Below are 23,118 nucleotides of genomic sequence, written 5' to 3' on the forward strand. Positions count from 1 at the left end.
CCTGCTCTCTCAAGCTCCATTCTGCCGCCATTTGTTTGAATTTGTTTACCTTCTATAATTGAAACTTTGTAGCTTGAGTGGAGGCTTAGGCCTGCAACGGCTGGCAGAAAGCTTGGCTTCCTCTGTTACCTAGGAAACCTTGCTCTCTGTGGCTGTAGCCATCTTGGTTTGGGTTAATTTGCATACTCGCTCTGATTGGATGGTGGGCATGGCTTGTGGGTGTGTCAGAGGTATGGTCAATTTGCATATTTGTCTATTATTAGATAGGATGATATTTACTATTGTTTTTTGTTAAACAAGCTATTGTATTTAAGAGGGTTTTTTTTCCTATCCATATCTTTACTTAGGGTGTTTGTAATGAACTAGCTGCTGAAATTTTCAAATTCCTTTTCACTGTCTATTGATATATCATAAAAAAACCACCCTGATTAGTTGGTCAATAGATAATCTATAATAATAAAAGCACAATATGCTAATTAGACTGGACAGCCAGACGACCTTCTGGACAACCTTCCAGAGGACCTTGTGGATGAAGCTGGGGCTGCAAGGGCCGAGGCAAGCCACCGCGGCTGCGAGGGTCGAGCCCCTTGCACGAATTTTGTGCATCGGGCCTCTAGTACCAATATATTGGATAAAGCAAAAAACAAACAACACCAAAAAACCCCACACTAGCTCCTTCCCCCACAACTCATAGACACAGATCACAATACGGTGACTTCCAGAGGGAAAAGGTGTGGGGACAGGTAGAAGAGGGAACAGCGGGGGGGGTGGTAAATGGTGATGGAAGGAGACTTGACTAGGGGTGCTGAATACACAATACAATCCTCTCTAATAAAATGGTAATATGCAAATTAACCATCACTCCGCTACATAAGCCACGCCCACCAGCCAAGCCACGCCCACCAGCCAATCAGGGCGAGTATGCAAATTAACCCAAACCAAGATGGCTACAGCCACAGAGAGCAAGGTTTCCCAGGTAACAGAGGAAGCCAAGCTTTCCATAGCCATTGCAGGCCTAAGCCTCCACTCAAGCTACAAAGTTTCAATTATAGAAGGTAAACAAATTGAAACAAATGGTGGCAGAATGGAGCTTGAGAGAGCAGGCCAGGGTTGCCGCCGGCAACAGGGGAAGGAAAGCTTTCCGCACACCCTGGCCGGGCTCACCCGCTTATGGCTACAAAGTTTCAATTGTAGAAGGTGAATTAACTGCCACAGAAATGGCTGCCACCCTGCCCCAGAGGGAGCAGCAGGCTTGGCTCCGCTCCAGGCTACAAAGTTTCAATTGTAGAAGGAAAATAAATCCCAGATACCAGGGCCTCTGCTTGGGTTGCCAGGGGGCTTGGCCAGCCTGCAAACCACCACAGGCCCCTCGCTCAGGCCGCCCCACACCCCAAGGGAACCCCCACCTGATCCGGGACACCCTTCAGGGCAAACCAGCTGGCCCCCACCCGGGCACCAGGCCTCTATCTTATCTAATAAAAGAGTAATATGCAGATTGACCATCACTGCAACACACAATATAGCTGCCCCCTTGTGGTCAAAGATCCTGCCCCCATGTGGACACAAGATGGCCACTGCAAGATGGCCAGCAGGGGAGGGCAGTTGGAGGTGATCAACCCTGCAGGAGAGGGCAGTTAGGGGTGACCAGGCTGGCAGAGGAGGGAAGTTGGGGGCAAACAGGCTGGCAGGGGAGCAGTTAAGCATCAACCAGGCTGGCAGCGGAGTGGTTAGGGGGTGATCAGGCTGGCAGGCAGAAGCGGTTAGGGGCAATCAGGAAGGCAGGCAGGCAAGCAATTGGGAGCCAGCAGTCCTGGATTGTGAGAGGGATGTCCGACTGCCCGTTTAGGCCCGATCCTGGTGGGATCGGGCCTAAACGGGCAGTCGGACATCCCTCCAGGAGTCCCAGATTGGAGAGGGTACAGGCTGGGCTGAGGGACAACCCCCCGCCGTGCACTGAATTTCCATTCCTCCCTTCTAGGTTACCATCTTTTCTAATTTAAGACCCAAGCTGAGCCCACATAACTACTTGGGGCGGTTGGAGTCTCTGGTTGATTTGTTCAGTATGGACACACAGTTCAGGAAGCAAAACTGTTGGCTTTGAGATTATAAATGTGATTGTTCAAAGGAATCCTGTAATCACAAACTGTTTTTTACATATGTGCAGTGACTGGAAGACAACAAACTGTTTTGGGAAGGATTTTACTATCTGCTTAAAGTAAAAAGTGACTCTAGTGTACAAAACATTTAAACCAAATTGTTATGCCTTATAATGCACTCTGCAAACATCAGTTCTGGGGGAAAAAAGGCACCCTCCAAGGCAGTGTAATAAACACTTTCGGAAATTGTAAACCCATGCAGGCTCCAGAAATACGTGTCTTCCATGGGCTGGAAAATTCTGAATTAACAACAAATAATGAGAGAGTGTGAAAAAGAATTCAAGTACACAGACTTTATTTTCACCAAGTTTATGATGTAGTAAAGAGGTTTAAGATATAGAATTGGGATTGCAAACTGATAGCCAGCAGGCTAAATTGGGACCACTGGGAAGGAGGACAGGGGAGACCAATATAATGCCTTCCATTAAACCACCCTCACATTCCAGTAATAAATTCTATTTCATTTTGGCATATAATTCTTTTTATATATTCCTGGATTCTATTTGTTAATATCTATTTAAAGCTTTTAAATCCATAGTCATATATGAAATTACTGTAGTTTGCTTTTTTGTTTTATCTTTATTAGTTTTAAATATTAAAATTATGCTAGGTTCATAAAATGAGTTTGGGAGCTATCCAACATTTTTAAAAGATGCATTATACCTGGACCCAGGAAATCTTTTAGTGATTTATCTTGAGAAAACAATAGTCAATGTGCCTGGAGGTACAAAGGTGTTCAATACAGCACTGTGTATAACATAAAAAAACAACAAAAAACTCCTAGAGAGCAGGCAGACAACCAGGGGAAGAGGGGTGTTAGAAGTGATTGAGCAAAAAGAGAGAGAAAACTCATGAGCATGGACAACAGTGTGGGGTTTGCAGTGAAGTTGGAGGGGGCGTGGAGCTGGAAGAGGGCATAGAGGGAACAAATGGTGATGGGAAAAATTAAATTAAATTAAAAAACAACAACAACAAAAACACACACCCAAGAAACCAAAATCTCATGAGAAAGAAAAGCTTTAATATAATTTGCCATTAAGAACTAATTGTTAATCAACTACAATAAACACACAAAAACATTCAAACACATGGAGGCTAAATAGCTTGCTATTAAATAATGAATGGGTTATCAAAAGAGATCAAAGAAGAAATAAAAAACATACTGGAAACAAATGAAAATGAACACAGAACAACCGAAATCCATGGGACAGTGAAAGCAGTCCTGAGAGGAAGTTCATAGCACTACAGGCCTACCTCAGAAAATAAGAAAAACCTGTAATAAGTTATCTAATCCTACAACTTAAAAAGTTAGAAAGAGAAAAACAAGAAAAGCACAAAGTAGAAGGAAGGAAATAATAAAGATCAGAGCGGGAACAAATGACATAGATGCTAGCCAGACCCTTTAAGAAGCAAAGAGAGAGGACCCAAATTAACTAAATCAGAAATAAAAAAGGTGAAGTAACAACTGACTCCATAGAAATACAAAGGATTATAAAAGAATACTATGAACAACTATATTCCAAGAAAATGGATGGACAATCTGGACAAAATGGACATATTCTAGAAAAATAGAATCTTCTAAAACTCAATCAGGAAGAATCAGAAAACCTGAATAAGCTGACAAACTACTGATGAAATTGAAGCAGTAAAAAACAAAACAAAACAAAACAAAAAAACTTCCAGTAAACAAAAGCCCTGATCAGGATGGCTTCACAGCGGAATTTTACCAAACACTTAAAGAAGAACTATCACCTATCCTCCTCAAACAATTCCAGAAAATTCAAGAGCAAGGAACACTTCCAAGCTCTTTCTATGAGACCAGCATTACCCTAACTCCAAAAGCAGATAAAGACACTACAAAGAAAGAGAATTACAGGCTAATATCCCTGATGAACATAGATGCTAAACTCCTCAACACAATGTTAGCAAATCGGATCTAGCAGTACATTAAAAGATCATATCCAAAAAAAAAAAAAGATCATATCCCATAACCATATTCCAGGGATGCAAGGCTGGTACAATATTCGCAAGTCAATAAATGTGATATATCACATAAACAGATTGCAAGACAAAAATAACATGATCATATGATCATATAAATAGATTGTAGAAAAAGCATTTGACAAAATCTAACACCCTTTTTTGATAAAAAAAAAAACCTCTCAGCAAAGTGGGAATAGAGGGATACCTCAACATAATAAAAACCACATATGACAAACCTACAGCCAACATCATACTCAATGGGCATAAACTAAAACCATTTCCCCTAACAGGAACAAGATAGGGATGCCCTCTTTCACAACTCTTATTCAACATAGTACTGGAGTCCTAGCCATAGCAATCAGACAAGAAAATAAAGGTATCCAAATTGGAAAGGAGGAAGTAAAACTGTCATTATTTGAAGATAACATGATATTGTACATAGAAAGCTCTAAAGACACCATAAAAAAAACTACTAGGTTTAATAAATGAATTTGACAACATAGCAGGATACAAAATTAACACCCAGAAATTGATGACATTATTATACACCAATAATGAACTCTCAGAAAGAGAAACTAAACAAACAATCCCATTTATCATTGCAAAAAAAAAAAAATTAAGATACTCAGGAATGAACTTAACCAAGGAGGTAAAAGGGAGAGGGAAAGAGAGAAACATCAGTGATGAGAGAGATTTATTGATCAGGTGCTTCCTGCACAAAGTCACTAATCATCCGAAAGATGCAAATTAAAAAGACAATGAGGTATCACCTTACACCTGTCAGAAAGGCTATCATTAACAAATCAAAAAATGATAAGTGCTGGCGGGATATGGGAAAAAGGAATCCTAGTACACTGCTGGTGGGAATGTAGACTGGGACAGCCACTATGGAAAACAGTATGGAGTTTCCTAAAAAATAATGGAACTCCCATTTGACACAATGATCCCACTTCTAGGAATGTATCCTAAGAAATCAGAAATACCAATCAGAAAGAATGTATGGCCCTAGCCAATTTGGCTTAGTGGATAGAGCATTGGCCTGCAACAGAAGAGTCCTGGGTTTGATTCTGGTCAAGGGCACATGCCCAGGTTGTGGGCTCGATTCCCAGTGTGGGATGTGCAGGAAGCACCCGATCAATAAATCTCTCTCATCACTGATGTTTCTATCTCTTTCCCTCTCCCCTTGTCTCTGAAATCAATAAAAATATTAAAAGAAAAAGAAAAAAGAAAGGATGTATGCACCCCTATATATATAGCAATACCATTTACAATAGCTAAGATCTGGATATAGCACAAGCACCCATCAGTAGATGAGTGGATAAAAAAGCTGTGGTACATTTACACAACGGAATACTATGCAGCAGTAAAAAAGAAGGATCTCTTACCCTTTGAGACAGCATGGAGGGAACTGGAGAGTATTATGCTAAGTGAATAAGTCAGTCAGAGAAAGACAAGAATCACATGATCTCACTCATATGTGGAATCTAATAAACAAAATAAACTGATGAACAAAATAGATCCAGAGACATAGAAGCATAAAATAGACTGTGGAATCTCAGAGGGAAGGTGGGGCAGGGTGGGTGGGTGGGAAGAGGTCAACCAAAGAACTTGTATGCATAAATGCATAACCCATGGATACAGACTATAGGGTGCTGAAGGCCTGGGGTGGAGGTAGGAGGTAGGACTAGAAGGAGACAATGGGGTAAAAAAAGGGGACATATGTGATACTTCTAACAATAAAGATAAAAAAAAACAACAACAACTAATTGTTACCACTCTCTCTTATGTTTTGCCTTCCAGTTCCTTCTTCATAATATTTTATATAAATTGTGCTTCACATAAGCACAATATGAATTAATAAAACCATGGTTCAATTATTAATAACTCTAAACCAATCCTATATAATAAAAGCCTAATATGTTAAGTGTCCAGTCAACCAGTTGGCTGTTCAACCAATCAAAGCGCAATGTGCTAATGATATGCTAAGGCCACTCAACTGCTCGCTATGACATGCACTGACCACCAGGGGGCAGATGCTCCAACCGGTAGGTTAGCTTGCTGCTGGGGTCCAGCTGATCGGGACTGAGCGAGATGGGCTGGACACGCCCTAGAGCCCTCCCACGGCCCCTCCCTGGCTGGCCAACCTCCCACATCCCTCCCCAACCCTGATTGTGCACCAGTAGGTCCCTCAGCCTGGCCTGCACCCTCTCGCAATTCGGAATCCCTCGGGGGATGTCGGAGAGCCGGTTTCAGCCTGACGGCTATGATGTGCACTGACCACCAGGTGACAGATGCTCAACACAGGAGCTGTCCCCAGTGGTCAGGGCACTCCCACAGGGGGAGTGACACTCAGCCAGAAGCTGGGCTCATGGCTGGTGAGCGCAGCAGTGTTGATGGAAGCCTCTCCCGCCTCCACGGCAGCACTAAGGATGTCCAACTGCTGGCTTAGGCCTGCTCCCTGTGGGCCGTCAGTCGGACAATCCCATGGGGTCTCGGACTGTGAATGGGTGCAGGCCGGGCTGAGGGACCCTCCTGAGTGCATGAATTTCGTGCACCGAGTCTCTAGTAAAATAAAAAATAAGAATGCTAGTGATCTTTTGTGTCTTTTCTTAGCTTGGCAATTCTAACTTGAACTTCAGGAAAAAAGATTTAATAATTACTAAATGCTACTCACATGAAGAACTGGAGAATTCTAGAGCAACCAAATTATATATAAACTAGAGGCCCAGTGCACAAATTTGTGCATAGGTGGGGTCTGGCCACCTGCCCCTATGGGGGCCGAATGGGGCCAGGCCGGTGGGGGGAGGGAATGTGGGAGGTTGGCCACCAGCCCCGCCCCTGATGGGGGGGGTGATTGGGGGCCTGGTTGGCAAGGGGGGAGGGGCTGCGGGAGATTGGGGGGGCCCATTGGCCACTGCAGTGCACATGATAGCGACCGGTCATTCTGGTTGCTTGGCTTTTATATATATAGTTCTTACTAATATATATTCTAGATTTTGGATTACTATAGGATTAAGTTTTTGCTCTAAAAACAAAAAAGTAGATTTAGAGCAATTATTTTCTAAAATCTTAGAACACATTTTTTTATGTCACTTCACAATTCTTACAGGATATTAACCATTGTAAATGAAACAAACAGCCAGATCACATGTTTATATGAAACATACCTGATCTTCATAACCTTCAATTTTTACTGGAGTAAACTGGTCCAAGTTATACTGTGCAAATGCACTAAAAAAAAGAAACAGGCCAATTACTTAAAATTACTTATTTAATACCCCTTTAAAAAAATCACAGTCAGACAATTCACCTGTCAACAAAAGTCACATGGCACGTTAAATAAAATTATAACTCTCCATTACTGTGTGTGTATGTATGTGTGTTATATATATACACACATTCATACACACACAGTGAGTAGCCAGATTATTATGATCTCTGAATGCATAATAATCTGGACACTCAGTATATGTCCTATATAATAAAAGGCTAATATGCAAATTGTCCCTTTGAGCAGGAGTTCGACCAGCAGGCAGGCCGGCCAACCGCCCATATCCCCTCCCCTGGCCAGGCTGGCCGGGCCCCACCCATGCACGAATTCATGCACCAGGCCTCTAACACACACACACACACACACACTGAGTGGCCAGATTATTATGCGTTCAGAGATCATAAAAATCTGGCCACTCAGTGTGTGTGTGTGTGTGTGTGTGTGTGTGTGTGTGTGTGTGTATATATATATATATATTAGAGGCCCTGTGCACAAAAATTCGTGCACTGGGGGGGGGGGTGGGGGTTCCCTCAGCCTGGCCTGTCCCCTCTCACAGTCTGGGAGCCCTCAGGGGATGTTTTACTGATGGCTTAGGCCTAAGCTGCAGTCTGGCCTCCATCTGCGGGAGGCAACCAGGAAGATCAGGGGAAGGCGCCGCCCCCATCACCCCACCATTGCTGCTGCTGGCCCTCCTTGGACCTCGTAGCCACAGCCGCTGCGGCTTTATCCAAAAGATGTCCGGTCTATCTAGTCTAATTAGCATATTACCCTTTTATTAGTATATACATACATACATACATATATATATATACATATATATATATACACACACTTGTTAATCCTCATCCAAGGATATTTTTCCCATTGATTTTTAGAGAGGGTGTAAGGGAGGGGGAGAAACACAGACAAATATAGATGTGAGAGAGATACAATGATTGGTTGCCTCCCATAGGTGCCCAACTGGGGCCAGAGATCGAGTCTGCAACCAAGGTACATGCTTTTAACTGGAATTGAACCCAGGACCCTTCAGTCCATGGGTCGATGCTCTATCCACTGAGCCAAACAAGCCAGTGCATGATCTTATATTTTAAAAACTGATGAATGATATCCAGCTTTCAATGTTTAGCAAAAGAAAATTAAATCAGTTAACGTAATTAGTCTTTTAATTCAAAACCCTGAAAATAAAGGTTAACCCTCTATAATATAATATACATATCCAATTAGTCAGGCATATATTTAGTATAAAACATACCAGGGAACAAAGTAGGTGCTTGAGAGAGTAAAGAGCAATTGGACTGATCTTATAATAAAAGGTCTTACAGTTGAATAGGAGAGATAATAGATAAACAAATATAAGACAGAATAGAAAGCACATAAGACAATGACCAGTAAAGCATTATGGAGAATATATATATATTTAAATTACATTCTGCTGAAGTAAGGGTAAGAAGGGAAAAAATTAGGAGTCACTTTATAATGGATGTGATACTGAGAAATGGCTCTGAAATAATAGGTAGGCTCTCTGGTCTTAAAGAAACTGGAGGATGGGGGAGGGGGGAAGAATACTAGTATTTCAATGACAAGGACCAAGATGAGCAAAAGACACAATAGGTTAGGTTCAACATCACAGAAAGCACCAAGCTCAACGCCTAGCACAATAGCAAGTGTTTGGTTATATTTACTGAATTAAAAGGCTTGAATGATGGAATAATTACTTCATTTGGGAGGCAAAGAATAGTCAGAGAAGTGTTTTGAGAAAGGATAAGCTAGAACTACTAAAAAAGATTAATTTGGCAGCAGTGTGTACAACAAATTGGGCAGTGAAGCAACTACAGCCAGAACTGCAGAGAACTAGGAAATGGTGATGAAAGAGATCTAATCTAATCTACTTGGAAGCTTTTCAGATTACTCTGGATGGCAAGACATCCACTGAATTTTCAGGTATCAGCTACTGAGTCTCCTCTGGAAAGGAATGTTTGGCTGACCAAAGCAACACTGATGAGTTAACGAGAGACTAGTAAATGTAAAAATAGCAAAGTAGAATTAAATTACCCGTTATAAATTCCGGACACTGCGTGTTCAAAGAAGATGGGTATAAATATAGAGAAACACATGAAGGGAGGGGATAGTGAAAGAAATACCTATTCACTTCTGACTTTCTTAATTCATTAAAATTCTAATTTTCCTGGGAATAGCCTCAATACAGCCAATCATGTAATAATCCTTAAATGAATTTATCTCAAAAGTATGTTTAAGATAATAAGAAACAGAAAGTACAGTCATACACCATGTAAGAATATTTCTGTCAATGGTGAATCATATATATATGATGATGGTCCCATATTAAAATGGAGATGAAAATTTCCTATCGCCCAGTGATGTCATAGCACAATGTAGTAATGCTGGTGTAAAACAAACCTACTGCACTCAAGTCTTATAAAAATGTAACATGTAGTTATGTAAAGTACAGTACATAATACTTTATAATGATAATAAACAACTGATATTCATTTATGTACTTACTATGCTATACTTTATGTTAGAGTGTACTCTTTCTACTTATAAAAAGTTTGCTGTAAAACTGTGCTGTATTATGCCAGCAGCCTCAGACATTTTGCTTTCGCGTCTCTTGATTGTATCATTTCTCTTGTGCTTGATTTAATCGTGTTGTTTTGTGTAATAACATGCTGTACATGTATGTAGCCTAGGAATAAGAGGTTACAGCATATAGCCTGGGTGTGTAAGTAGGCTAAACCATCTAGGTTTGTGTAAGTACAACTCTGTACGACAAAATCACCTAATGATACATTTCTCAAAACATGTCCCTGTTGTTAAGTGGCACATGGCTGTATTCTAAATCACTTAAAATTTAGGATTAGCCGAAACCGGTTTGGCTCAGTGGATAGAGCGTCGGCCTGCGGACTGAAAGGTCCCAGGTTCGATTCCGGTCAAGGGCATGTACCTTGGTTGCGGGCACATACCCAGTAGGGGGTGTGCAGGAGGCAGCTGATTGATGTTTCTCTCTCATCAATGTTTCTAACTCTCTATCCCTCTCTCTTCCTCTCTGTAAAAAAAAAAAAAAAAAAAAAAAAAAAAAAAAAAAAAAAATTTAGGATTAATTTTCCAGTAAAAGATTTATTTAAATAATAAATTTGGATAGTAATTTGGTCCTAAGCCTTTTACTAACCCATAATAAAGACTCCATCGATTAATTCAGGAATCCTATATAATAAAGAGGTAACATGCAAATTGATTGTCACACCATCACAAGATGGCGGCGCCCACAGTGGGGGCGGGGTCGGCAGCTCTGCGTGCCTGCCGCAGGAGTCCCCTCAGCCCCACTGGGGGGCGGCAGGAGCGGGGAGTGGCCTCAGCCCTCCCAGTGGCCTCGGGTCTTCCTGCAACCCTAACTAACTGACAGCTCGCTCAGGCTTTTCCAACGAGCTGCCCATCCCTCTCTTCCTCCCTCCCCCAAAGCTGAAGCCTGACTGTGGTGTCCAACAAATTGGAAATTATAACTCATGTCGTTGAGATTATCTTCCATTCCTCAGCCAGGGCCGCCCGCTCTGCGTGCCTGCCACCGAGTCCCCTTAGCCCCGCCTGGGCCTCGGGTCCTCCTGAACACCCCACTGAATGAGGCTCAGGCAAGCAGGGCTGGCCGAGGCGCTGGCAAGCCTCAGATAGTGGTTGCCAGCTGCCCAGGGCTGGCCTAAGGCGCAGGCAAGCCTTGGATGGCAGCTGCCCAGCCACCCAGGGCCGGCCCGAGGCTTGCACTGCCGGCAGTGGCAGCAGCAGAGGTGTGATGGGGGCGTCGCCTTCCCCTGATCGCCAGGTCACCTCCCACCCCTGAGGGCTCCTGGACTGTGAGAGGGGGCAGGCCGGGCTGAGAGAACCCCCTCCAGTGCATGAATTTTCATGCAACGGGCCTCTAGTAAGGGAATAATAGGGAATCTGAAAAGGAGACAATGAATATGAATAGATAAAATTTTAACTAAAATACCCAAAGCAAGTTAAAAAGGTGACAATTACACATACAGTTAAAAAGGTACTCACTAACTCTGGAGTCACAATATAAAATACCTATGTTTTGTTTAAAACGTGTTACTAATATGGGCCCCATTTACCTCATCTATAAAAAGAAGAGTTTTGGCTAAATGACTTCCAAGGTCCCTTCCAGATCAGAAAACTTACTCCATCCACCCACTCATCATTCACTCACCCAACCCTCCATCTATGCAAATATTAAGATGTAAAGCACTCTACTAGACACAGTGAAACAATGATTTCTCTGCCCTTGTAGAGTTTTATAGTCCAATCATCCTTTTTTTTAAGTCCTCACCCAAGGATATTTTCCCCATTAATTTCTAGAGAGTGGAAGGGAGGAGAACAAGCGAGAGAGAGAGAGAGAGAGAGAGAGTGAGAGAGAGAGAGAGAGAGACATCCACATGAGACACATTGATTGGTTGCCTCCCACATGGGAGCTGGGAGACCTGCAACTGAGGTATGTGCCCCTGACCGGGAATCAAATCTGATATCCTTTGGTCTGATTGCCAATGCTCTAACCACTGAGATACTGGTCAGGACTCAATCATCCATTTTTAAGTCATTTGTTCCTTTATATTTTTACACCCTTTACCAATAGTCATTCACCAATCACATCTTACATTCTTCACCTCAGTTCAGCCACATTATTCCCCTTATTTAGTATTAAAATTGTATTCATTATTTAAACTCAGCTCAAAAACCAACTCTAATAAACCCAGAGACATAGAAGCATGGAACAGTCTGAGGAATCTCAGAGGAAAAGTGAGGATGGAGAGTAGGGGTGGGGAGAGATTAACAGGGGAACTTACATGTATATATGAATAGTCCAAGAACACAGACAATAGTGTGGTGAAGGCCTGGGAGGGTTAGGTAGGGGCAGAGGGGGTCAATGGGGGGAAAATGGGGGACATCTATAATACTTTCAACAATAAAGAAAAAAATTTAAAAACAAAGAAAAAAAATACTAACTCTTAACTGGAAATTAAAAATTTCTTCCTTTGGGTTCCAAGGCCTTTGTTATGCCTCTATTATGATAATATCTGACTTCATTTGGCCTGATGTCTGATTCCATCTCATCATCACAGTAAAGTTTGGCATTCATGTCTGTTGAATAAAGGCTATTTCTGGATATTTCAATGTGTGCTAGAACTGAGAATACTAATTCTTTAGTATGTCTAATTTTACTATAAAGCATACTAAATTTGTGTCATTTAGTATAGATGCCCAATTAGAACCACTCTTAATAATAATAGCCAGGTTTTTACCCCTTACAAAAAGGTAGAAAGAGAAAAAAATGTTTAAAAGAATTAAAGCAATATGATAAAGGTGGAAGAAAGAAGGAAAAGAAGTACATATATTTGAGAAAGAGATGTATAAAAGAAATTCAATATAAAAAATGCAATTGAAGAAGAAACGAAACTATGGCTATCCATTTACTATGGTGAAACGGCCACTAGGACATATCTATACTAATAATAGAGGAATATGCAAATTTTCTGGGACGCCATCACAGTAACAGTAACAACCAGCAGGCTGTGTGGGGCGGCTGTGTGGGCCGGCAGGGGGGTTAGTGAGGGACGACCAAACGACTGAACAGCAGGCTGCGTGGGGCGACCAGGCTGGCAGGGGGGTTAGTGAGGGACGACCAAATGACTGAACAGCAGGCTGCATGGGGTGACCAGGCCGGCAGGGGGGTTAGTGAGGGACGACCAAATGACTGAACAGCAGGCTTCATGGGGCGACCAGGCCAGCAGGGGGGGGTAGGGGCAGGTGGGGAAGACCAGGCTGGCAGGGGGGCAGCTGGGGCTGACCAGGATGGCAGGGGGGGCAGTTAGGAGCGAACAGGCCGGCAGGCAGAGGTGGTTAGGGGTGATAAGGCTGGCAGCGGGGGCAGTTAGGGGCAATCAGGCAGACAGGCAGATGAGCATTTAGGAGCCAGTGGTCCAGGATTGTGAGAAATGTCTGACTGCCGGTTTCGGCCTGATACCCGGATCGGGCCCAAACTGGCAGTCGGACATCCCCTGAAGGTTCCCAGATTGGAGAGGGTGCAGGCTGGGCTGCACCCTCCCCCCCCAGTGCACGAATTTTGTGCACCCGGCCTCTAGTTCTATAATAAATTTTTTACAATGCTTTTCAAGCTTATGTAGTTTTGGACAGCCTCAATCATAAGTGATAAATTATCTTTTAAGGGTGAAATAGGTTTGGAGCTATTTCAAAAGTAATTCAGAACCAAGTCCAGTGACATGGAGGTAACACAACTTTTGCTTGAAAATTTCTTCACAGAAAGAACACTGTGAACCAGAATAATATTTTTCCAAAGTCAAGCAATGATTTAAGACAGTGGTTTTCAACCAGTGGGCTGCAATAATTTTTAAAACATGCAATACCTGGCTTTTTAGTCAGGGGTACTCACCTCTTTTCCCTTAGGTTGTCAAATAAAAAAATGACAACAGCCAATACAATAATAGTTGACTGGTGTGAATGAATCAAAATTATAACTATTTTCTGGGCAGATCAGCAAAAAATATTATTTTGTGGTGTGCTGCAGAATTTTAGTAATTAGTTTATGTGTGCCATGAGATGAAAAAGGTTGAAAATCGCTGACTCAAGGGAGTATTTCTGCACTTACAGTTATCAAATGTCTACAAAATGAACTGAAATATTTACTTGGAGATATTCTGTACCAAGAAGACTACTGAAGTCAACAAAAAGAATCAATATTTTCTCAATTGGTTCAACTGGTTAACAATCATTTACTGAGAGTATAACCACATGAAAGAGAATCTAAAGTTTCTACTAAAGGTGTTAATGTTTTTCTCCTTGGGTTTATAATATAAACATCTTTTACCATTAGTTATTGATTTCCTCACAGACTCCTTTTCTTAAAAAAAAAAAAAACAGACTATCAGGCATTTCAATGTATATATCTTTGAAATATGGACCATAACTGCCCCTGAAATTTGGTTCACAATAAAAATGTAACACACATTCCAATTTTTTAAGAACAAATCCAAGTTATTCATTATTTTTTAAAAAATATATTTTTTATTGATTTCAGAGAGTAAGGGAGAGGGAGAGAGAATCATTGATCACCTGCCTCCTGCACACCCCACAATGGGGCTCGAGTCCACAACCCGGGCATGTGCCCTTACTGGGAACTGAACCATGACCTCCCAGTTCATAGGCTGATGCTCAACCACTGATCAACACTGGTCAGGCCAAGTTATTTAATTTAAATGTAACAATAATCAACAGTTAGTCATTTCTTTGGACAAATAAAATTTAATACTTCGATTATTTTTTAATCAAATATATGACCACTTCATACCATTTATATAATAACTAGCCGAAACCGGTTTGGCTCAGTGGATAGAGCGTCGGCCTGCGGACTCAAGGGTCCCAGGTTCGATTCCGGTCAAGGGCATGTACCTTGGTTGCGGGCACATCCCCAGTAGGGGGTGTGCAGGAGGCAGCTGATCGATGTTTCTCTCTCATCGATGTTTCTAACTCTCTATCCCTCTCTCTTCCTCTCTGTAAAACATCAATAAAATATATTTGAAAAAAAAAAATATATAATAACTAGAGGCCCGGTGCATGAAATTTGTGCAAGGGGGGGTGGGTTCCCTCAGCCTGGCCTGCACCCTCTCCAATCTGGGACCCCTCGGGGGATGTCCAACTGCCTCTTGCAATCCGGGACCATTGGCTCCTAACCGCTCGCCTGTCTGCTTGCCTGATCGCCCCTAACTGCTCCCCTGCTGGCCTGATAGCCCCTAACCGCCTCTGCCTTGCCCCGCACCTGGGATCCAGGATTCCCTCCTCTGGCACCCGGAACCTGGGCTTTCCTCCCTCTGGCCGGGCACAGGCACCCAGGACCCGGGCTGGCTTCGCCCGGGCCAGCCACAGCTGCAGGAGACTGGGACCATGGGGTAGGCAGCTTGTCCCTCTGCCAAGCTGCAGGTGCAGATGCAGCTGCTGGCGCCTGGGACTGCGGGACGGGTGGCTTATCCCTGTCGCAGGCCGCAGGTGCAACCACTGGCGCCGGGAGCACAGGGCAGGCGGCTTGTCCCTCTCCCGGGCCACTGCCTGGATGGTCCCCATTCCTCTCTCATGAGCTCATTTGTGCCAGGCTGGTCCCCATTCCTCTCTCCCCAGTGTTGAGTGTCTGAGCCGTTATGGCATGACAGCGTGATGACCATTTGCATATTAGCTCTTTATTATGTAGGATGAATATTTCTCTGACCCTCCCTAATCCATAGTCTGCCAGGGGGAAAAACTCTTCTCTTTCAACAAATCAAGTTTCTCATTTTTTTTTAACTTGGGGAAAACAAAAAAAAACTTACTAATTTTTTGCACTTGGCTGAAACAATGCACAAATTTATTTACAATAGAGAACTCAGAGGAAAAGTTTAATTTGAAAGTTCATAAAATGATGTGCATTTCTTTAGTTTCATAAGACTTTTGTCAACATGCTATATGGTATTAGAAATAAAATTAATTTTACTTGAATATACACATAATTTAAGGTTTAAAGAACTAGGAGAGAGTGGCTATTCACTCAAAAGCAAATAATTGAAGTCAAAGATATAAAGTAAACTGATTTTTGTAAAGCATTTTAATATAGTAATTAATAGGGGTGGAATTAACCCAAGTTTCCATTGACAGATGAATGAATAAACAAAATGTGATATATATTTCAGTATTAAAAAGTAAGGAAATTCTGACACACGCTACAACATGGATAAACCTTGAAGACATTATGCTAAGTAGAATAAACAGTCACAAAAGGACAAATACTGTTTGATTCCACTTATATGAGGCTCCTAGAAGTCAAATTCACAGGGACAGAAAAATAGAACAATGGTTGCCAGAGGCTGGGGGAAGTATGGGAAATTATTGTTTAAAGGGTATGGAGTTTTGGTTTGAGATAATGAAAGACGTTCTGGAGACAGATGGTGGTAATGATTAGACAACAATCAATGTGAATGTACTTAATGCCAGAGAACTGTACACCTAAAAGTGGTTAAAAAGATAAACATTATTGGTAGTTACAAAAAGTCATGGGGATATAAAGTACAGGATAGAGAATATATTCAATAATATTATAATAACTATGAACAGTACCAGGTGGGTACTTGAAATATTGAGGGGATCACTTTCTAAAGTACAGTATATGATTATTTGACCATTGTGCTGTACACCTGAAACTAAAGCAAAATTATAATAAAACTGTAATTGAAAAACAAAATTGAAAAATGGAAAATTTTTTATTATATTTTTCCTACAATAAAAAATAATAAAAACGGCTATTAAAAATAACAGAAATTTAATCAGAAGCAAAATCAGATAGGTCCAAGAAGTCTGTTGAACCTCTACCTTCATTAGGATTAAACTGTAAAGGGCAGTTTTACTTGATAAAGCCTTCAAACGTTACAAATAGAAACTCAGAGCAAATTTCCCTCATTAGGATTTCATACATTGGACAGTACACTAGGATAAAAGTAGGTAAATAGTTGGATACTAAATTGTAGAGCACATAAAAATCTGTTTAATTTCATTATTTTCAAATGAGTAATGGGAGTTGGTTAGCCAAAAATATGGGTTTTCCAACCTTATTTTGGAAGGTGGCTGTGGGGAAGAGTCAATCTTATTTCTTTAAAATCCTAAGATTGTGATGCCACGTCATCTTTCTGATAATTAGTTCAAAGATGATGTACTGAGATTTAGAATTGCTAGTTCTCTGAATCACTCACAAATCCAGTAAATATTTTAAGTAAATATGTGTCAGGTACTATCTACAATAATAAAAGCGTAACATGTTAATTAGACTGGACATCCTTCCGGATGACCTTCCGGACGAAGCTGGGGCTGCGAGGGAAGTCAAGGTCCAGGTGCCTGCTGGCGGCCAGAGGGAAGCCCAGGTCCCGGGTGCCAGAGGGAAGCTGGTGCCAGCAGTCGGGGGAAGGAAGGCCTACCCTTACACGAATTTCATGCATCGGGCCTCTAGTGTTAGATATTTATGGATGAGTAAAATCTCCTAAACCTCAAAATTCCTTATTAGGGTTAAACATACCGGTAAAACAAAAAGTAATACCTGCATAAAAATGAAAGCAGTCACAATTTTTAAAGTCGAAGATTCTAAAATAATTTTATCCAACTTTGCAAAAGACAAAAATAGTTTTGAGTATATAAGCCACTTCCAAACACACAATGAATAGAGAATTTCATGTTATAATTGTGTCCTTATGTCTCTCAGTGATAAAAAAGTTTTTCTAGCCTAGTACATACGTATAATAATATATATCTTGAACTGGATATATAAATATCTATTTCAGTGATTAGTGCTTAAAAACCACTTTTAAAACATTTTTTTCTAAGTCACTTTTACTAGGTTAATATACTAGAGGCCGGGTAAACAAATCCATGCAGGGGTGGTGTCCCTTGGCCTGGCCGGTGATTGGGGCCGGCTGGCTGGAGGGAGGGACCGCTGGAAGTTGGCTGGCCATGGGAGGTTGGCTGTGGGAGTGCACTGACCACCAGGGGCAGCTCCTGCATTGAGCGTCTGACCCCTGGTGGTCAGTGCACATCATAGTGACCGGTTGACCTAAGTTCGGTCACTTAGGCTTTTATATATATAGAAGATAATACTTACTGGGCTGCTCCTTCCCTGAGAAGATTATCATTATTAAGCAGTAACCGGACATCTGAAAAACAAATATAATGTTTTCTACATTACTATTTTTCTATGTTTGAAATTTCTATGTAATGAATATGGTTATTTTGGTCACATATTAACAGCACCCCCTCAAGATGTAAGCAACATCAAAATATCACTCTGACAGCCAAAATAAGCAGAAAAACAAAAAACATCACTCTGAAGGCCAAAATAACCACAAAAACACATCATGGTACTAATTTAAAAATTGGTTAGGAAACAGAAGAGGAAATGAAATACAAATATAAGTTATTAGTTAATGAAGGCAGACTGTAATGTATCTCCAAAGAACTAAAGTGGAGATAGGCTATACCAAAAAGATGGTGTGATAAGATCTGCAAAAGACTTAGCACCATGCCTTTACTTAGACAATACTATCATAAGTTTCAAATGAATTTGCTCTATAGAAATGTGATTAAACAAGAAATTTGTGAGCAGAGTGCAGAAGTAGGCATTTCTGTCTTGAGAGTATCTTTAAACAAAAGATTAATTCTGTCCTAATTTTATATTCAATTACTATGCAGACGTTAGCCTATTAATCATTGAAACATAACATCCTATATAATAAAGAGGTAATATGCAAATTGACTGTCACAAGATGGCAGTGCCCACAGTGGGGCAGGGCTGGCCACTCCGTGCACCTGCTGCCGGAGTCCCCTCAGCCCTGCCAGGGTCCTCAGGTACTCCTGCACTCCCCACTGACTGACAGCTCACCCAGGCTCCTCCAACGAGATGCCCTTCCCTCTCTTCCTCTCTCCCCCGAAGCTGAAGCCTGACTGTGGTGTCCAACAAATTGGAAATTATAACTCATGTCATTGAGAGTATCCTCCATTCCTCAGCCAGGGCGGGCCACTCCGTGTGCCTGCCGCTGGAGTCCCCTCAGCCCTGCCAGGGGGCGGCGGGTGCGTGGAGCGGCCGCCGGAGTCTCCTCAGCCCTGCTGGGGGACTCCGGTCCTCCTGCACCCCCCACTGGCTGAGGCTCAGGCAGCAGGGCTGGTGGAGGCGCAGGCAAGCCACTGATGGCGGCTGCCCAGCCTCCCAGGGCTGACCTGAGGTGCAGGCAAGCCTTGGATGGCAGCTGCCCAGCTGTCCAGGGCTGGCCCAAGGCTCAGGTAACCAGGGCTGGTCAAGGCTTGCGCTGCCGGCAGTGGCAGCAGCAGAGGTGTGATGGGGGCATTGACTTCCTCTGATCGCCTGGGTTGCCTCCTGCCCCTGAGGGATCTGGAGGCAGGCCGGGCTGAAAGACCACCCCCCTCCAGTGCATGAATTTTCATGCACCAGGCCTCTAGTTAAAAATACTTCTTATTGGAAAATCCAAACAGAATCTATTTATACATATAAAGAGCCAGGGTCTGTAACGTCCAAAATGACTGAAGGGATGACTGAACGCCAGGCTGCACACGCAGCAGGCTCGGGTGGGCGGGGACTGGCGAGCGGGCTGAACTGCTGACCTCTTGGAGAGAGAGAAAGGCGGGGCTGCTCAGCAGCTGCCCCAGGGTGCTGGCGAGGCTCGGAGATCAGCCCTTGCCTCTCTCTCTCTCTCTTTGGGCCTTGCCAGCAACCAAATCTCTCTCTCTCTCCGAGAGGTCAGCATTTCAGCCCACTTGCCAGCAGCCTGGGGCGGCTGCTGATCAGCCCCGCCTCTCTGACCAGGCCCGGAGACGCTGACTGGCATAGAAACTGACCAATCAGAACCAAATCTGGGTGAAGTGCGAGGAGCCAATGGCTGCCTAGGAGGCGAAGCTTTTGATGCTGACTGGCATAGAAACCAACCAATCAGAACCTAATCTGGGTGAACTGCGAAGGCAGAACCTAAGGTGGGGGCTGAGGAGGGGTTTTAAGGGCAACAACTGTTTGGTATAAGGTGTAAGAAAGTGGTTCAATTTTTTAATGACTGCTTTGGCAGTATAGTGCATATGGCTGGCTATCAGTCCAGATATAGGGATTATGTATTTTTGTCTGTCAAGAGCATCTCCTCCTGCTGAAAAAGCCCTCCCCCCCCATTTAAGCAATCCTATTCTATATAATCTATACTAATAAAATGGTAAGATGCTAACTAGACCGGGTCGACCGGCCATCTTTCGGACGTCCAACTTCCTTCCGGACAAAGCCACGGTGGTGGGGCCAAGGCAGAGGCAGGCAGGGGCGATCAGGCCAGCATGGGAGGGCAGTTGGGGGCAAGATCAATACTGCATGGGAGGGCAGTTGGGGGCGAGATCAGGCCATCAGGGGAGGGCAGTTAGGGGCAATCAGGCAGGCAGAGGCAGTTAGGGGAGATCAGGCTGGCAGGGGAGGGCAGTTAGGGGCAAGATCAGGCCGGCAGGGGAGGGCAGTTGGGGACGAGATCAGGCCAGCAGGGGAGGGCAGTTGGGGACAAGATCAGGCCGGCAGGGGAGGGCTGTTGGGGGCGAGATCAGGTCGGCAGGCGAGGGCAGTTGGGGGGTGAGATCAGGCCAGCAGGGGAGGGCAGTCAGGGGTGATCAGGCCGGCAGGGGAGAGCAGTTAGGGGCAAGATCAGGCCAGCAGGGGAGGGAAGTTAGGGGTGATCAGGCAGGCAGGCAGAGACAGTTAGGGGTGATCAGGCAGGCAGGCAGAGGGAGTTAGGGGTGATCAGGCAGGCAGGCAGGTGAGCGTTTAGGAGACAGTGGTCCCTGTGGGATTGGGCCTAAACCAGCAGTTGGACATCCCCCAAGGGGTCCCCGATTGGAGAGGGTGCAGGCTGGGCTGAGGGAACCCCCACCGGTGCACGAATTTCATGCATCGGGCCACTAGTATCCTACCTAATAATAGACAAATATGAAAATTGACCGTACCTTCGCTATGCCCGCGATTGGCCAGGAGGCGCGGGGGGGGGGGCGGGACTCGGGGTGGCTGATTGGGCCAGCGGGACACTGAGCTCGCGTCGCCAGCAGCAGCTCGAGCTCAGCGTCTGCACCATGGCTGTGCTGCGGCACAGAAGGGGCCTCTGGGGCAGCAAGCTCACGTCCCACCGCGGACCATCAAAAGCGGGGGAGCTGGGTGCCTGTCCACTCAGGCACCAGGCCTTTCAGAAGCCTCCGGTGGGGCGGAGGCTTCTGAAAGGCCTGGTGCACCAGCGGACAGGCACCAGACTTTTCAGAAGCCTCCGCGGCGCTGGAGGCTTCTGAAAGGCCTGGTGCACCAGCGATCAAAAGCAAAAGCGTGGGAGCTGGGTGCCTGTCTGCTCAGGCACCAGGCCTTTCAGAAGCCTCCACCGCGCTGGAGGCTTCTGAAAGGCCTGGTGCACCAGCAGACAGATACCCAGCTCCCCTGCAATCAAAAGCAAAAGCGTGGGAGCTGGGTGCCTGTCCACTCAGGCACCAGGCCTTTCAGAAGCCTCCGCCACGCTGGAGGCTTCTGAAAGGCCTGGTGCACCAGCGATCAAAAGCAAAAGCGTTGCTGAAACCGGTTAGGCTCAGTGGATAGAGCATCGGTCTGAGGACTGGGGGGTCCCAGGTTCGATTCCGGTTGGGGGCATGTACATTGGTTGCGGGCACGTCCCCAGTGGGGGATGTGCAGGAGGCAGCTGGTCGATGTTTCTCTCTCATCGACGTTTCTGGCTCTCTGTCCCTCTCCCTTCCTCTCTGTAAAAAAATCAATAAAATATATTTAAAAAAAAAAAAAAAGCAAAAGCGTGGGAGCTGGGTGCCTGTCCGCTCAGGCACCAGGCCTTTCAGAAGCCTCCGCCATGCCGGAGGCTTCTGAAAGGCCTGGTGCACTAGCGGACAGGCACCCAGCTCCCCGCCCCCCCCCCCCCACACGTGCATGATTCAATCATGCACTGGGCCTCTAGTATATATATAAAAGGACAAGCGACCGTCCAACTATCAGACCAGTAGCTATGACGCGCAATGACCACCAGGGGGCAGAAGCTCTAACTGGTAGCTATGTTGCGCACTAACCACCAGGGGGCAGACACTCAATGCAGGAGCTACTGAGCTGCGGTGACTTGGCAGTGGTGGTTCTTGGGTGACGCACCCCAGAATCAGAGAGGAGGGAGCCCGATTCTGGGGTGCGTCACCTTAGAACCTCCCTCTCGCAATCTGGGATCCCTCGGGGGGGCATATGCTTACGTTTCAGGCTCAATCCCTAGTGGGGGCTGTGCGGGAGGCAGCTGATCAATGATTCTTTCTCATCACTGATGTTTCTATCTCTATTTCCCTCCCCCTTCCTCTCTGATATCAATAAAAATATATTTTTAATAAAACCTCACGGAAAGATACGTTTTTTTAAAATATTTATTTATGTTAATCCTCACCAGAGTATATTTTTTTCCATTGATTTTGAGAGAGAGTGGAAGGGAGGGGGAGAGACAGAGAGAGAGAAATATCGATGTAAGAGAGACACATTGATTGGCTGACTCCCACATGCACCCGGATTAGGGCCAGGGATAGAACCTGCAACTAAGGTATGGTCCTTGACCAGAATCGAACCTGGGACTTCAGTTTGCCGACACTCCAACCACTGAACCAAACTGGCTAGGGATTTTTATTGATTTTTAGAGAGAGGAAAGAGCGAGAGAGAGAAACATCCATTAATCTGTTGCCTCCTGTACGCTGGGATGGAACCTGTAACCTAGGTATGTGCCCTGACCAGGAATCAAACCTGAAACCTTATGGTGTATGGGACAATGCTCCAACCAACTGAGCCACTCAGCCAGGGCTCTTTACCAGTTTTAAATAGGAAAATAATTTAAAAGCAGAATCTATCTGATCAACTTAGCTTTATTCTGGGGAGGGGGGGAAAGCCCATGCTTTTATCATAAGGAGAGTAAAGTGAAATAGAGAATATGAATAAAATACTACTCTTAAAGAAGGGATTATTAGGTTGTGGTTCTAAGCCAAGCTACACATGAAACCATAGGGTAGTGGATGGATGGCTTAAAAAAATGAAAGGTACATATTTCAGAGTCTCAGCACAGATCTACCAACTTC

The 23,118-nt window shown here is 44.1% G+C and overlaps 1 protein-coding gene across 3 annotated transcripts in view; it reads right to left on the reverse strand.

The window, feature by feature from the left end:
• CAPZA2 (capping actin protein of muscle Z-line subunit alpha 2) overlaps positions 1–23,118 on the reverse strand; it is a 68,797-nt gene that overhangs the window by 20,049 nt on the left and 25,630 nt on the right. For all 3 annotated transcript variants that reach the window (XM_079786010.1, XM_079786009.1, XM_079786011.1), the window contains 2 exons: positions 18,104–18,155; positions 7,307–7,370 (listed from right to left, as the gene is read on the reverse strand). In XM_079786010.1, coding sequence (XP_079642136.1) covers positions 7,307–7,370; positions 18,104–18,155 — 116 coding nt within the window. The remainder of the gene's footprint in view (positions 1–7,306; positions 7,371–18,103; positions 18,156–23,118) is intronic.

Source organism: Cnephaeus nilssonii (genome assembly GCF_951640355.1).
Source record: "Cnephaeus nilssonii genome assembly, chromosome: 12".
NCBI lineage: Eukaryota > Metazoa > Chordata > Mammalia > Chiroptera > Vespertilionidae > Cnephaeus > Cnephaeus nilssonii.